The 15,183-nt window shown below is 38.4% G+C and overlaps 1 protein-coding gene across 4 annotated transcripts in view; it reads left to right on the top strand.

Moving 5' to 3' along the window:
* Positions 1 to 2,601: 2,601 nt before the first annotated feature.
* Positions 2,602 to 15,183, top strand: part of LOC127411325 (alpha-amylase-like) — a 32,336-nt gene continuing 19,754 nt past the window's right edge. The window contains exons 1-3 of one of the 4 annotated variants that reach the window (XM_051646832.1): positions 2,602 to 3,149; positions 5,140 to 5,312; positions 5,583 to 5,729. In XM_051646832.1, coding sequence (XP_051502792.1) covers positions 5,145 to 5,312; positions 5,583 to 5,729 — 315 coding nt within the window. In that variant the 5' untranslated portion in view covers positions 2,602 to 3,149; positions 5,140 to 5,144. Of the gene's footprint in view, positions 3,150 to 3,265; positions 3,375 to 3,780; positions 3,930 to 5,139; positions 5,313 to 5,582; positions 5,730 to 15,183 lie in introns of those variants that run through there. The other 3 variants (XM_051646831.1, XM_051646833.1, XM_051646830.1) reach the window with 3 other exon arrangements.

Genomic DNA, 15,183 nt, shown 5'->3' with positions numbered 1-15,183 from the left:
AACACTTTCTCAGACACTCACACACAAACACTTTCTCAGACACTCACACACAAACACTTTCTCAGACACTCACACTCACTGTTTTAGTCATTCATTCAGCCACTTTCTCAGTTATTTATTGAATGTTTGCATCCAGAGTTCAGTGTTTGGACAGACAGAGATTTGTTATAATATGTATTTATATGGCTGAAATGTAAGTTTATTTACCCAAATCAGCTTTGGGCTTTGTTTTACCAATTGCCATATAATTTTGTACAGATGTTTTGCAAGAATGGGGTTTTGCAAATAAAGAGACGTTTTGTAAAGACACTTTGAAGCTGTATTATTTGTCTCAAAAGTTTAAGTCACTATTTCAAAGGCTACATTTATACACTATTAAAACATGGTATTTTTTATTGCAAGACTAAGGAATAATTTATTAAATCACGAGGTTTAGAAAAAAAGTAAACACATTGTAGTCCTTTTTGCTAGCAGTCCATTACTCAATAGCTTATACAGTAGCATGTAGTGTATTTTTACTGTAGTTTACAGTAAAATCCTGCAAATACACCTCTTGTGAAAAAGTGCAAATAAACAGTAATTAACTGTTAATCCTTTTGTCAGTATTTTACTGTAAAGGTAGTAAAATAACAGCTTTATGCTGTATTTGCAAAAACAGTAGCAAACTGTAAATTTCAGCTACAGCAAGCTACTGTTAATTTTACAGTAACTTGCTGGCAACCCTGCTGCCAGTTCTTTACTGTTTTTTTTATGGGAAAATTTTTAACAGTGTACAGTATGACCTGATCACATGCAATAGTTTAGGTGAAATACTGTTAATAACCCAGTCATAAACTCTAGGTGATATCCACTCCAAAAATGGCAGTAAATTCAGTATAGGAACAAAAGCTGCCATCCTTTAACAAATCCAAAACAAAAATTACACCTTTGTCAAACATTAATAAAGAGATTTTGTTCCCACACAGCACATTCTGATTGTTCCATATAATACTCCTATGAGGGGAAAAATTGTAGCAGAAGGCAAGCTTACAGGCTTCCAAGGCTTGCTTATGAAAATTAGCAAGCTTGACCGGAAGTTTGTTGCATTTGAAATCGCAGGCCAATAAACAATTTAACCCCCCACATTTTTCAAAGATCAATTTAGAAATGTAAAACCATAACAGATTAGGATCAGCATTCAGGCAGCCTTTAATCCAACCAATCTTGAAAACCTGATTGAGAGTATTGAAGTCCAAAGCACTCACACCTCCCTCCAAAGTATTTCTTATCAGAGTCTTCCTTTTAACAATTCAGTTTTATTTTTCCACAAGAATTTAAATAGTATGGAGCCGACAGACGAGCAGGTTTTCGCATCGACATATAAAGACAAAGCTGTGTAAACAATCCTAGAAATGCCTTCAGCGATCAAGACACGACCATAGATAGTTAGGTTTCTTTGTAGCCAGCAGTTGAAGACATTCTTTAATTTTTGTGTCCGTTGCGAAAAATTATCTAAAATTCTATCCGCGGGTGATTTACTTGTGCCCAAATATCTAACAGAACTTTTGACCTCAATACCTTCTATATGACCTTTATCAAGACTGTGAACAGGTATAATTTCACTTTTATTTCGATTGACTGTGAGACCAGAAGCATTAGAAAATGAATTTAAAGCATCCAAAATAACAGGGACCTGTTTCTCGACAGGTGTCATCCGCCAGTTGACTAATTACAAAAAAGTGTGTTCCTCTTCTAAAATACCCTGAACATCTACACAACGAGTAATAAAAATATTGAGAAACTCAGTGACCAACAAAAACGGCGAAGAAGGACACCCTTGTCTGATGACCCTGATAACCATTAACCGGGGAGAAACACCATTCACCAAAGATACATTGCTGTTAATATTTTTGTAAAAAGTCTGAACTATTTTAACAAAAGGAAGAGCCACCACTGTCGAAGTTTACCCTGTAATCTTTTACATCCGCGTTTCAAAACCCGGATGGTAAAAAGGTCTATTGAAAGCCATTTAAAAGTAGTGTTTTCAGATGATATATACACATGTGCATATGCAGTACCTGTCTATCCATCCATCCATCTTATATATATATATATATATATGTATGTATTAGCTGTACAGGCTGTAAGTGAAGAGGAATGCATGTAGGGGTGTAAATCAGGTGTTTCATCACGATAGGATCTTATATTGTTTCTCTTGGCCTGCGATCCAATATTTGCCGATACTTCAAAGTCTGCCGCGATACGATTTCGATTTGATTCGAATCGATTCAGAACCCTGCGATCGATATTCCGATATTATGTGCCTATTTCACACAATCAATTAAAAAAAAAAAATTGTCCTCAAATGCAACCAAAATATAATTTGAATATTTTATTGAGCTCTCTGAAAAGTGCAAATTTAGTATCCACACTGGGACATCCATAACAAAATAAGGTACTTAAGATGTTGAAAAATAAATAAATAAATAAATAAATAAATCAATTAAAAAAATACTGATAATAATATAAAAAATAATATCACACACAAGTGATCATCAGTCGTTTGATTACAGCTTATTTTTCAGTTTAATCTAATTCAAAGTACTTACCATTACTTGTTTCCAACTATCCATGCTATCCGCGGTTTTCTTGGCTACAACTTCCACAGTTGTAATGAAAAAATAATAATCTGTAACAGTTAAGTGAATAAATGTTAGTAAGGGTGTTGATGTGTACAGTCTTATAACTGATGCTAGTGCTGGGCAGCAGGTGATTTCACTTTCCCTCATTAGTGCTGTTCAGAATGTCGGAGATGTCAAGACGTTTCACATGATGGTTGAACTGCTCCATGGTACTTTAAAATAGCAAATTCTCAAGTTAATTTCAAATGGGTCGCATGCGCAACGATATCGATGGAAGCCCGAATTAATTGTGCACGTGAGCTGCTCTGCGTTTGTCACTAGCTCGCATTTTAAGGAGCGCCTTACAAGCGCGCACTGATCCTGTCACTGGTCTTGAGCTCGCGTTTCGCGGGAAGCCCGGTTGACATGCTCGCATGTCGGGAAACTCTCTTGAAATCCCAAGCCTAAACCTAACCATCAGTGGATTAAAAAAATAATGTTAGAGGGAAAAATGTAACCACTGAATCGCGTTCAGTGCCACGAGGGAAGGTAAATTCGCTGGTGCCAATGAAAAAATATGTTGTAGGAGATGGTGCTTGTCAGTGAGTCAGCATAAAGTGACCAATCCTAGGGTAATATTACCACATGGGACTCTCGATAAACAACATGCCGACTTCTCGTGTGATTGTGTTGCTTATGGCAGTCTTGAGTCTCGCATCCTGAAGCAGTCCCTTGGCAGTCTAAGACCCCAGTGGACTGGTCCCACTGACCTGGGTAGGGTTGCACCAGCTGTGCGTATGTCTCACTTAAGTTGAGACGTAAAGTTCACACTTAGGGCTTAGTAACTACTAGTTAGTTTGTAACTAAGTCAGTGCTTAATTTGGTTGCACCACCTGTTCTTAAGGCAAGACTTAACTAGTAGGTCGTAAGCTCTCCGTAAAGTAATGCGTAGTCACATAATATGACGTTTACCTGTATTGATCCAATAAACAGCCTTCACATTTGTGTACAGAAGTGTTACAAAGTCGTGAACTTCAATTTAATTTTGTTACGGTTGATGTTCAAACCTTGTTTGCTCACGTAACTGTCAGCTGTAATAAATTATATCCCCATTAAAACATGATCCGTAATAAAACAAGATTTAATTAATGATATAGGCTATTTATCTTATGTAAATAACAATATTCAATAACTGTATCTAAAATGAATAAGGGACAATAAATAAATACTAATACAACAGGCTGGAAAAATAGACATTTATTCATTTTAATATTTTATATATTTCGTATATGTTGAAACTTGACACCGGGCGGAGTACACAGGAAAGAGGTAAGTTTTTTACATAATGTTTTCTCCCGTAAATGTAAATGAGTGTAAATGCCAACATAATCATATATGTTGAATGGACTGAAGCCTGTCAACCAAAACTGAGTTCACTGATGTCATAAAATATCAGTCTGCTTTTTTATTCCATCAGTTACTCCTGGTCGGAGTAAATATTTAGTTTATACGTAGGGTTACGTCTTACCTATATTTAAAGGTGCAACGCTCAAATATTTAGTAGTGCGTAAATTGTGACTTAGTGCCCATTTACGCCAATATGCTAAGTTGTAATTTACATATAGCTGGTGCAACCGGACCTGTCCGTATTCCAGCCCTGCTTGGAGTAGCTATCATGTAAATATCAGTGTATATGAATATGGTTATCATTCAGTAAAATGTCACTGTACTGCTGCAATACTTTTTTTGTAAGGATAACAATAAATTGGGCAGCAGTAGTAGTTGAAACAGCCAAAAAAAAAAAAAAAAAAAAAAAATAAAGTTATAAGCTTCAGTTTTGACATCATTAGTCACATGTACGTTTAATGTAAGAGATAAGGTATGTTCATTCTACATTTTCAGTTGTTATAATATTATTAAATCTATATCATAATAAATAATTTCATTTTTGTACTGTAACAATTAACCAGTGCTGACAGTAAAAGGATATTGGCAGCACACGGGTTTATAAATGACAGTTCTCTTGTGGAGTTTGGCATCATTTCAGAAAAGCCAAGGACAAGAAATACTAATATTGCGAAACAAAAAATAAACAAATGTAGGACAGTGCTTTTTCTCTTTTACAAGATCTAAACAGGAGACAATCTTTGGCATTTTTGCAGCAGGTGGTTCCATAGATAGGAGATTATTCATCACGTAACATTTTATGAGTGTTAGAGAAACAAATGACATATTCTACCTGCTATGTTGATTTAGTGCACTTATGTATTTTCCATTTTCAAAACAGATTACTACCAGTATTTATTAATTTATGTTTTCTTACACAGTTTTTTCTTTTACACAACATCTGTTTTCTAACATGATATCTTCTACTCTAACACCACTGTAACCACTGTATTTTACTTGTATAGTAATCTTTGGACTTTAGATAAGAATTATTTTCCACATGGATATTTTTTGGTGTCTTCCACTGGATGGTGCATTCCAATTTGATGCGTGCATATACACCACACAACCACACATTTTCTTCTGTGCAAAGGCAAAATGAAGCTCCTGATTCTGGCTGCACTCCTTGGACTGTCCATTGCCCAGCACAACCCAAATACTAAATATGGTAGGACCACCATCGTTCATCTGTTTGAGTGGCGCTGGGCAGATATAGCAGCAGAATGTGAGAGATACCTGGCACCAAATGGCTATGGTGGGGTTCAGGTGGGTGGAGAATTAACTTCTTACTGATGCCAGCATGAATAACTTTCTGCTGCCATATAAACGGTATATATATATATATATATATATATATATATATATATATATATATATATATATATATATATATATATATATATATGTAAAAAATCTTTTGATACAACTGTATGTAAAATTTTTAAACTTTTTGATATGGGTTTGTTAAAACATATTTTTACAGATGCTTATGAATGAAGCTTATGCACATGCTAACAGTTGCTTTTGATCTGTCAGATCTCTCCCCCCAGTGAGAGTATCGTGATTTCCAATCCTTGGAACCCTTGGTGGCAAAGGTATCAACCAGTCAGTTACAACTTGTGCTCCAGATCAGGAACCGAGGCACAGCTGAGCGACATGATTATACGCTGTAACAACGTTGGGGTAAAGGCTCATAGTATTACACTACTCAAGATAGCCAAATGACAACACTAAAAATTCTCTTGAAATTTCAGATTTCTCAAAAAATCTAAATTAAATCAAAATGTAATAATGGTTACACAAATAAAAATAAACTTGAACAAGAAGTGTTACAATTGGCATATGTTAAGATGCTCTCAAGGGTTAAAGGGATAGTTCACTCAAAAATGAAAATTCTCTCATCACTTAATCACACACATGCCATCCCAGATGTTTATGTCGGGGTTCTACATTAGATCGGCTGCTCTGTGAGTATGTGCTTGTTTCCATGTGTGTTTATTGTCATTTCTTTTTTGTTATTAACATTTTTATTGATTCATAAATTAACACAAAAAATACAACAACATGTATATAATGAATCAAAAACATTAAACCCCCACTATATCCCCTCCCCCTACCAAATTCTCAACCCGCCCTGACCCCCCCACGAACACCCCTGTGGTCAATAGAATATAGACACACACACAGAAAACTAAAACAACAACATAAAATAACATACAATAATCAAGTATAATAATAATAATATATAAAAAAAACAACTAAACTCTAAATTACTCCCTCCACCGCCCCACCTCGAGATTCCCTCAAAAATGCTTAATAATTGCCCCATTTCTTATTGTAAGTTTCCCTAACCCCCATCCTAATGCTCGACCCCTCCTCGAAGGCAGCCACCCTCCCCATCTCCACGCACCACTCCGGGAACGAGGGTGCTCCATCCGACTTCCAACTCCTCAAAATAACCTGTCTACCAATCATCACACCGGTCAAAACCCAGTCCTTCATGTACTTATCTACCAAATCCATGACCTCCCTATCTCCCAAAATACAGAGTCTGAGGCAGAACGAGACCTGAGTGCCCACCACACACAAAACTTTGCACCTTCAGCCAAAATTCTTGGATCTTAAGGCACCCCCAAAAAACATGGAAGGTGTCTCCATCTTCAGTATGGCATCGCCAGCAGATGGGTGTGTCCTTAAGACCAAGCCTATACAATCTAGAGGGGGTCCAATAAAATCTATGTAAAATCTTAAATTGCATCTCTAGATGCAGACTTTGTTTTTTAGAATCCTTGCCCACACTCCCTCCTCCAATACCAAGTTTAAATCTTTCTCCCATAATCTTTTAAGAGAATTTAAAGATCCGTCCCCCAGACTCTGAATTAACAAGGAGTAATACACTGATGCCTCATGACCCTTCCTAAAAGCAGCAATCACCACTTCCAGAGTATCTGCTGCTCTAGGAGGGTGTATGCTACTCCCAAAAACAGAGCAGTGCAGGTGGCGCAGCTGTAAATACTTATAAAATTGAGATCTGGGAATCCCAAAATGTTGAATCAAATTTTCAAAAGATCTCAATACTCCACCCTCATACAGGTCACCAAGTGTATTAACCCCCCTCACAATCCAATCTGACCAACAGAAAGGGGACTTATTAATACATAGTTTAGGGTTCAGCCATATGCTCAAGGCTACATTTAAATAAATATCAGAATTAAACACTCTGGACACTTTTGTCCATATCGAGTGCAAATGCAAAATAACGGGGTGCGACTTAACCTCTCCAGCTAGTTTAATCGAAAGGCTTTGCAGTGGTGAGATAGGGGCAAGAACTTCCTTTTCAATACAAAACCAGGGAGGAGCTCTCTCAGGTGGAAGCGACCAGTGAACCAAATGTCTAAGACTGAATGCATAATAAAATAAAATCTTGGGTAGGCCTAACCCACCTTTGTCAATTGGCCTATGTAACTTACTGAAATTTAACCTGGGACGTTTACCATTCCAAATGAAGGACTTCAATATGCTATCAAATTGCTTGAAATAAGAGAGAGGGACATCTACAGGGAGAGATTGTAGCAGGTAGTTAAATTTTGGAATGCAATTCATTTTAATAACATTAACCTTCCCAATCATCGATAAGTGTAATGAAGCCCATCTGTCCACATCATTCGAAAACCTTTTTATTAAGGGATCAAAATTAACTCTGACTAAATCAGACAAATTTGCTGGGAATAAAATTCCCAAATACTTAATTCCCTGTTTGGGCCACTGGAAGGCACCCGGCTGGAAGGCTGTTACTGGACAGTACGCTGTCAAAGCCAAAGCTTCGGATTTAGACTAATTGACTGTAAGGGGGTTCAGTGGAAAGGAGGAGGCGAGAACCGGCTTGACAACTTAAATAATAATTTAATAAACAATTTAAACAAAACACACAACCAAAAACACACAGTACAGCTGCCTGCAATTCTCTCTCTCTCGAACTGTCGTCCCCGGCCGCCTTTATCCCTCGCGCGCCCCATCAGGCTGATTGGGGACTGGGTGTGTCTCATTCCAGCCCGGCCCCGCCCTCCTCGGCTCTACATTGACATTGTATCCTGAGAATTTGGAAAAGGAGTTAATAATTCTGTGGAGGCAAGGCATGATCTAGTGGGGTCGGAGACGAATAATAAAATATCATCTGCGTAAAGCAGAAGCTTATGCACCACACCTCCCGCAGTCACCCCTGGAAAATCATCCTCCTTTCTTATCGCGGCTGCTAATGGTTCCAGGGCAAGACAGAACAATAATGGGGAAAGAGGGCAACCCTGCTGGGTGCCTCTATCCAGAGTAAAATAATCTGAAATTAACCCATTTGTTTGCACCGCTGCTACAGGGTGTTTTATAAAGTAACTTAATCCAACCAATAAATGTATTCCCGAACCCATACCTTTCCAAAATCTTAAAAAGATAATCCCATTCTACCATATCAAATGCCTTTTCGGCGTCAAGAGAGATGGCAGCAACCGGAGATTGATCATTTGCTATTGACCACATGATATTGATGAGACACCTAATATTATCAGAAGAACTACGGCCTCGAATAAACCCCACCTGATTTATATGTATAAGTAATGTCATAACTTTACTTAATCGATTAGCCAGAATTTTGGACAAAATTTTTACATCTAACTGGATCAGGGAAATTGGGCGGTAACTTTTACACTCACTTGGATCTTTGTCCTTTTTTAGAATCAGACTGATCCGGGCTTGTGTCATGGTTGGCGGAAGCTTCCCATTCTTTAATGATTCTGTATAAACTTCTAACAAAAGTGGAGCCAGTTCTGTAGCATAAGTTTAGAAAAACTCAGCGGCAAAGCCGTCAGGCCCCGGAGCCTTGCCTGTTGGAAATCAGGATTTTGCAAAAGGGACACATTAAGGCGCCAACTATATGATTTCTTTTACTCTATATGTGGCATCACCTCTAAACTCACCAGAGCATTATCTGAGACTAAGATATTTCCAATTGAGCAATCAACAACAGATGAAATGAGGGATTTGGATATAAAAAAAAAATGTATTCTAGAATAAATCTTATGGACTGATGGAAAAAAAATGTATAGTCCCTACCAGATGGGTTCAAAAGTCTCCAAATATCTGTAAGACCAAGATTTTTACACATCCTGTGAAGCATCAATGTTGCTCTAGGGGGCTTGCACACTTTTGCTTCACTATGATCTAGGACTGAGTCTATCAAAAGATTAAAGTCTCCTCCCAATATTATATCATGAGGGGTGCCAGCGGCTTGCAACATCCCATCAAGATCTATAAAAAAGCCCTGATCATCAACGTTAGGTGCGTAAATATTAGCCAAAATCAACTTTTGCCCATGAATTTCAACTAACACAATAATTACTCTTCCTAATTTATCTTTAATTTGTTTGAGACATTTGAATTGTAGATGTTTATTTACCAATATAATGACTCCCTTGCTCTTACTTGAGCCAGTACTAAAGAAGATATGTCCACCCCATATCTTCCCAAATTTTTCAGCTTCCTGCGGGGAGAGATGTGTTTCTTGAAGAAACACTATATCATATTTCTTACGTTTAAGAAAAGAAATAACCTTCCTTCTTTTTATGGGGTGCCCCAACCCATTCACATTCCATGTGGAGAGAGATAGAACACTCATATTAACATTTGACATTTTGATATTGTAGAAAAAAGAAATTGTGTGTCAAAAACAAAATTATACAGACCGCATTCCCCATTAGTGAAACAATCAACCCCTGAACATTCCCCCGAACAAAACAAACAGAAAAAAGAAAAACGTGTGCATTAACCCTGTGCACGACAGCGCCAACCGGTGACAATGCCTCTAAACTCAAAAGGTCCATGAACGCCCTCGAGTCTCCACGACAACTTTGCCATCGGATTGCTCAATTTTGTCTCACAAATTTGTGAGCAAAATTACATAACAGAAAATACTTTGTGAAATAAACCCAGTCAATAGGAAGAATGAACACAAAGAATGTGTAGATTCATTCACAGAACTGTCTCAAAGGTGTGATCTTCCACAAAACAAATTCCAGCCAATATAAAACCGTTCAGATTCCTCGGACAGACAAACAGCTGTTCAGTGAGCCAGCTGTTATGAGTTCAGTGGATGACGTAATCATTCCAAAGTCTCGATAAAACAAAAACTCAACAAAACAAACTACAGCCAGCAGGAGGAATAAGTACGAAGAACGAACAGATTAATGCACAGCTGTTCCAAAGGAGTGTTATTCAATCGAACAAGCTCCAGCCGCTAGGCGGAACCAATACAAAAAGAAACAAAACCGGCATCCCGGTTCCCCGGATGATCGAGTCAATTCACTCGGAGGCTGCATAAAAGTATATACCATGACTTACATAATCCGTCGACTTCATAAAAGACATCCTTTGTGTGAGCAGCATGTAGATATTTTGTAGTCATCCGTAGTGTCTACTCTCAATCTGTCCGGGAACTTCAATGCAAAAATCATCTTTCATAAATGCAAAAGTTTCTTTAAAGAAAAGTGTTATTCACAAAACAAGCTCCAGCCGCTCGGTGGAGCCAACGCAAAAAACCTAAAATGTCGCCCAGCTTCCTCAAGAGTTAGGTACAGTGAGTCAGGCCCACTCACATGAGAAACATCCAATGGTTTACTCAGTCATTGATTCTATAAAAGACATTGCCAGATTTGGACATGTAAATACTTTGCGACCGACCTTCGTTTCTATTCTCAGTTTGGCAGGAAACATTAGAGCAAACGAGATCTTTTTCTGATGTAAGAGTTTTACATTCCTTGAACAGATCGCGTTTCTCTTGTCGAACTCGCAAAGTCCGGGAACGAGAAAATATTATGGTTCTTCCAAGAAAGCTTCCCTTTGCTCCTTGCCTGGCGCAACACAAGATCTTTATCGGATGATCTCAGAAATCTGGCCAGAATCGATCTGGGCCTTTCTCCCTCAGCAGATCTGTGAGCCGGCACTCTGTGAGCTCGCTCGATTTCCAGCTTGTGGCCTGTTATGTCGAGCAAACTCGGGGGAAAAACTCGTCTAGGATTTTATCTCTGCCCTCCTCATGCTCAGGAATTCCAACAATTCGGACGTTATTCCTGCAGCTTCTATTTTCAAGATCTTCAAGCTTTTCAAGGAGATGTTCCAAATCAATTTTGGTCGCGGGCAGATTAGCGGTTAATTCCCTCTCCGAAGACTCCAGACAATCGATTTGTCTCTCAACATCAGTCACTCTTGTAACTATCTCAGAGAATTTTATTTCCATCGCCGTGATCGATCGACGTATTACAGCGAGATCCTCCAAGTCAGCAAGAATCTTCGTGGACAACTGACGCAAGATCTCCTCTCCCGCTGCGCCATCTAAATCGGGTCTGTAGGCCTGTCGGGGCTTTCGTCCTGAACACGTAAGTGTCTTTTAATGTCTCCAGAGCCTGAGGATTTTTACTTCTTTGCCATGTTTTGCAACAAAGGGCAAATGTGTAACTGGATGTGTCAAATTTCACCAGATTATAATATGAAAATAATCGAAAATTCAGCAAAGTGCGCAGAACTCGTCGCTCACACGTCTGCTCCTTGCATGGTGTCACGTGACCTCGTTTATTGTCATTTCTGTTTGACAGTTCACTTGAGAGAATGTTGGTAATGAGCGTCTTGATACCACTTAACCATAAACTTAACCTCCTGTTCCGGTTGCTGCTGGCATGCTACACGAGTGTTTGTAGCTTGCTAGCATTGCTTATACGTTCATCATTTTATCCTTTGCCATTTTACAGCGTGGTTCGTTTTTTTCCGCTTTTCTACTGTTTCAACTGTTTGTATTTTACCACGTGCACCCGTTTTCTCTTTTCTTTTCCACTTGTGTATATCTTGTGTCTCGACTGTGTGCATTTGTTTTCTCAACTGTGTTTTACATGGATTATTGCATAAATCTCAAACATCTGCTGATTAGGAACCACATCAAACCACATCGATCTCAAACCCTCGCCGCTCGAGAACAACCATAACAACAACAACAACAACAAACAATTGCGGTAAGCCATGGCATCTGCTCATGCTATCCTGCATTGCATGCCACATATTTATTATAGCTTCTTCCATCAGCAGTGAGGGATTTACATGTGATAAATGTAAGGAATTAGTCAGGCTGACAGAGAAGTTTAATGAGTTAGAGATACGCATCTGAATGCTAGTCGAGGTCAGTGAGAAAGAAAAATGGTTAGATACCGTTTAGGGTGTGGGTAGTACAGCGTGCAACACACAGACTTTGGTTCTAGCTGAAGGGCCCCGCAGCAGGGCATCTGGGTGACATCTCGGCGGCATACTTGCTCAGCAAAGTGACACAACTCTTCTGTTCCTGTTAGGGTTTCCAATCGATTCTCCCCACTCAGTGATGCAACCACTGAGAATCATGTTGAAAGAGCCTTAATAATTGGTGATTCTGTTGTAGGGAACGTGGAAATAGAGACTCCAGCCACCATTGTTAAATGCTTTTCCGGGGCTCGAGTGTCTGACATTAGATCAAAAAAGTGCTGGCTAATGCTAAACGTACATTTTCTAAAACTGTTATTCATGTTGGCACTAACGATGTCCGGCTTTGCCAGTCGGAGATCCCTAAAGATAATGTTAAAGAGGTATGTGAACTTGCAAAAACGATGTCAGACACTGTAGTATGCTCCGGCCCCCTCCCTGCTCATCTTTAGTGTCACTGAATGGCTGGATCTCTGAGTGGTGTCTGGAGAATAGCATAGGATTTATAGACAATTGGAAGAGTTTTTGGGGTAGACCTGACCTGGTAAAGAGAGACGGACTCCATCCCTCCAGGGAAGGTGCCGCTATCCTCTCAGGTGATTTGGCTCATAGTCTTAATAGTGATAGTATTTTACTAACTGGGGCCCAGTTCAGGAAGCAGACAAACTGGTTAATCCGAACGCCTGCTAGCTGTCTTGAGATGTCACACAGGTCACATAAACTACAACACATAGAGACTGTATCACCTAGATATCATATAGTGTCTGTTTCCTGAACTACCAAACACAAAACTCACTAAATCATTTAGAAAAAAATTTGATTAAGGTCAAACTTGAAAAATAAATAAATAAAAAAAAACAAAACAATTGAAGATAAACATCATATAAAGGTAGGGCTATTAAACATTAGATCTCATTCTACCAAAACACTAATTGTAAATGAAATTATTACAGATAATAGTTTGGATGTGCTCTGTTTGACTGAAACCTGGCTTAAACCAGATGAATCTATTAGTTTAAATGCATCTACTCCCCCAGGTTAATGTTATAATCATGAGCCTCGCCTCAAGGGTCGAGGAGGAGGTGTTGCTGCAATTTACAGTGAAGTTTTTGGTGTTACTCAGAGGACAGGATATAAGTTTAAGTCTTTTGAACTAATAATGCTTAATGTGACACTGTCAGATATAAATAAAAAATCTCTGTCGTCTTTTACAGTTGCTACAGTATATAGATCACCCTGGCTGTACTAAGATTTCCTTGGTGAATTTGCAAATTTTCTATCAGATCTAGTAGTTAATGTAGATAAAGCTTTAACTGTTGGTGACTACAACATTCACATAGATAATGAAAATGACACATTGGGATTAGCATTGATCGATGTTCTCAACTCTCTTGGAGTCAAACAAAATGTGACAGGACCAACTCATCACCATAATCATACGCTAGATTTAATTCTGTCATATGGAGTTGATGTTGATACTATAGAAATTCTGCTGCAGAGTGATGACATCTCAGATCATTACCTCGTCTGTTGTTTGCTGCGATCAGCTAATGTCACTCAATCTACACCACGCTATCGTTCAGGTAGAACTATTCTTTCAACCACTAAATATAGCTTCACTAATAGTCTTCCAGAATTGTCTCATATATTCAGTAAGCCAAAAAGTCTAGAAGAACTTGATGTAATAACAGAAAATATAAATGTAGTCTTTTCTAGCAGTCTTGATAGTGTCGCCCCCTTCGGTTAAAGAAAATTTAAGAAAAAGCCCCGCATCATGTTACAATGATCACACTCATTCTCTCAAGAGAGCAGCTCGGAAAATGGAGCGCAAGTGGGAAAAATACAAAATTAGAGGTATTTTGCGTTGCATGGAAGGATATTGTCTGTAGCTACAGACAGGCACTAAAAGCTGCCAGGTCAGCATATTTGAGCAAACTCATAGAAAATAACCACAACAATCCTAGGTGTTTATTCATTACTGTGGCTAAATTGGTTAGGAATAAAGCATCGACTGAACCAGATATTCTGTCGCAGCACAATAATAATGACTTCATGAATTTCTTTACTGATAAAATTGAAATAATCCGAAATAAAATTGGAACTATGCAATCAACTGTCACCGCACTTCAGAAAACAGTGTCTCTTAATTTTCCTCACAAGCAACTTCAATCCTTCACTGTCATAGTTCACGAAGAGCTAACAAAACGTAAAAAAAAAAAATCAAAAGCCACAACATGTATGTTAGATCCAATACTGTTAGTAAAATATGATTCGGATGCTTTATTCTGCCTTCCTCGCAGTCACTCTTCGATCAGGACATGAATTCACCGGTGGGAAGAAATACACAGACACAGAATGTCACAAGCAGTTCTTCCATTTATTAAAGGAAAGCATGGGGTTATATGGTTCTTGTCACACAAGGCTGGTTACACCCTTTACCTCGAACTTTCTCAGTCCTCCATATATGGGGTTGTTTCCTCTCGCTTACAGAAGTACATTCTTATCAAGTACATTTTGTGCTCAAGACAGTGCTGAAAACATACAAACAGATATGCAAGCATCAGCATAAAAAGGTCACATTGTTCCATCTGAGGCATATTTCTCACAAATACCAACTAAGCTCTTAAAAGAGGCGTTCCCTGTAATCTTAGAACCTCTTCTTAATATTATTAACTCCTCGCTGTCTTTAGGACGTGTCCCAAGACACTTTAAAATGGCAGTTATCAAACTGCTTATTAAGAAGCCAAAGCTTGATCCTGGAGAATTGTCTAATTACAGACCAATTTCAAAGCTACCATTTATGTCAAAAATACTAGAAATGGTAGTGTCCTCCCAACTATGTTCATTTCTACACAGAAATGGTATATATGAA

This window comes from Myxocyprinus asiaticus, chromosome 20 (genome assembly GCF_019703515.2).
Source record: "Myxocyprinus asiaticus isolate MX2 ecotype Aquarium Trade chromosome 20, UBuf_Myxa_2, whole genome shotgun sequence".
Classification (NCBI taxonomy): domain Eukaryota; kingdom Metazoa; phylum Chordata; class Actinopteri; order Cypriniformes; family Catostomidae; genus Myxocyprinus; species Myxocyprinus asiaticus.
The sequence above is the reverse complement of the archived record's forward strand: the minus strand, read 5'-3'. Positions and strand labels throughout refer to the sequence as shown.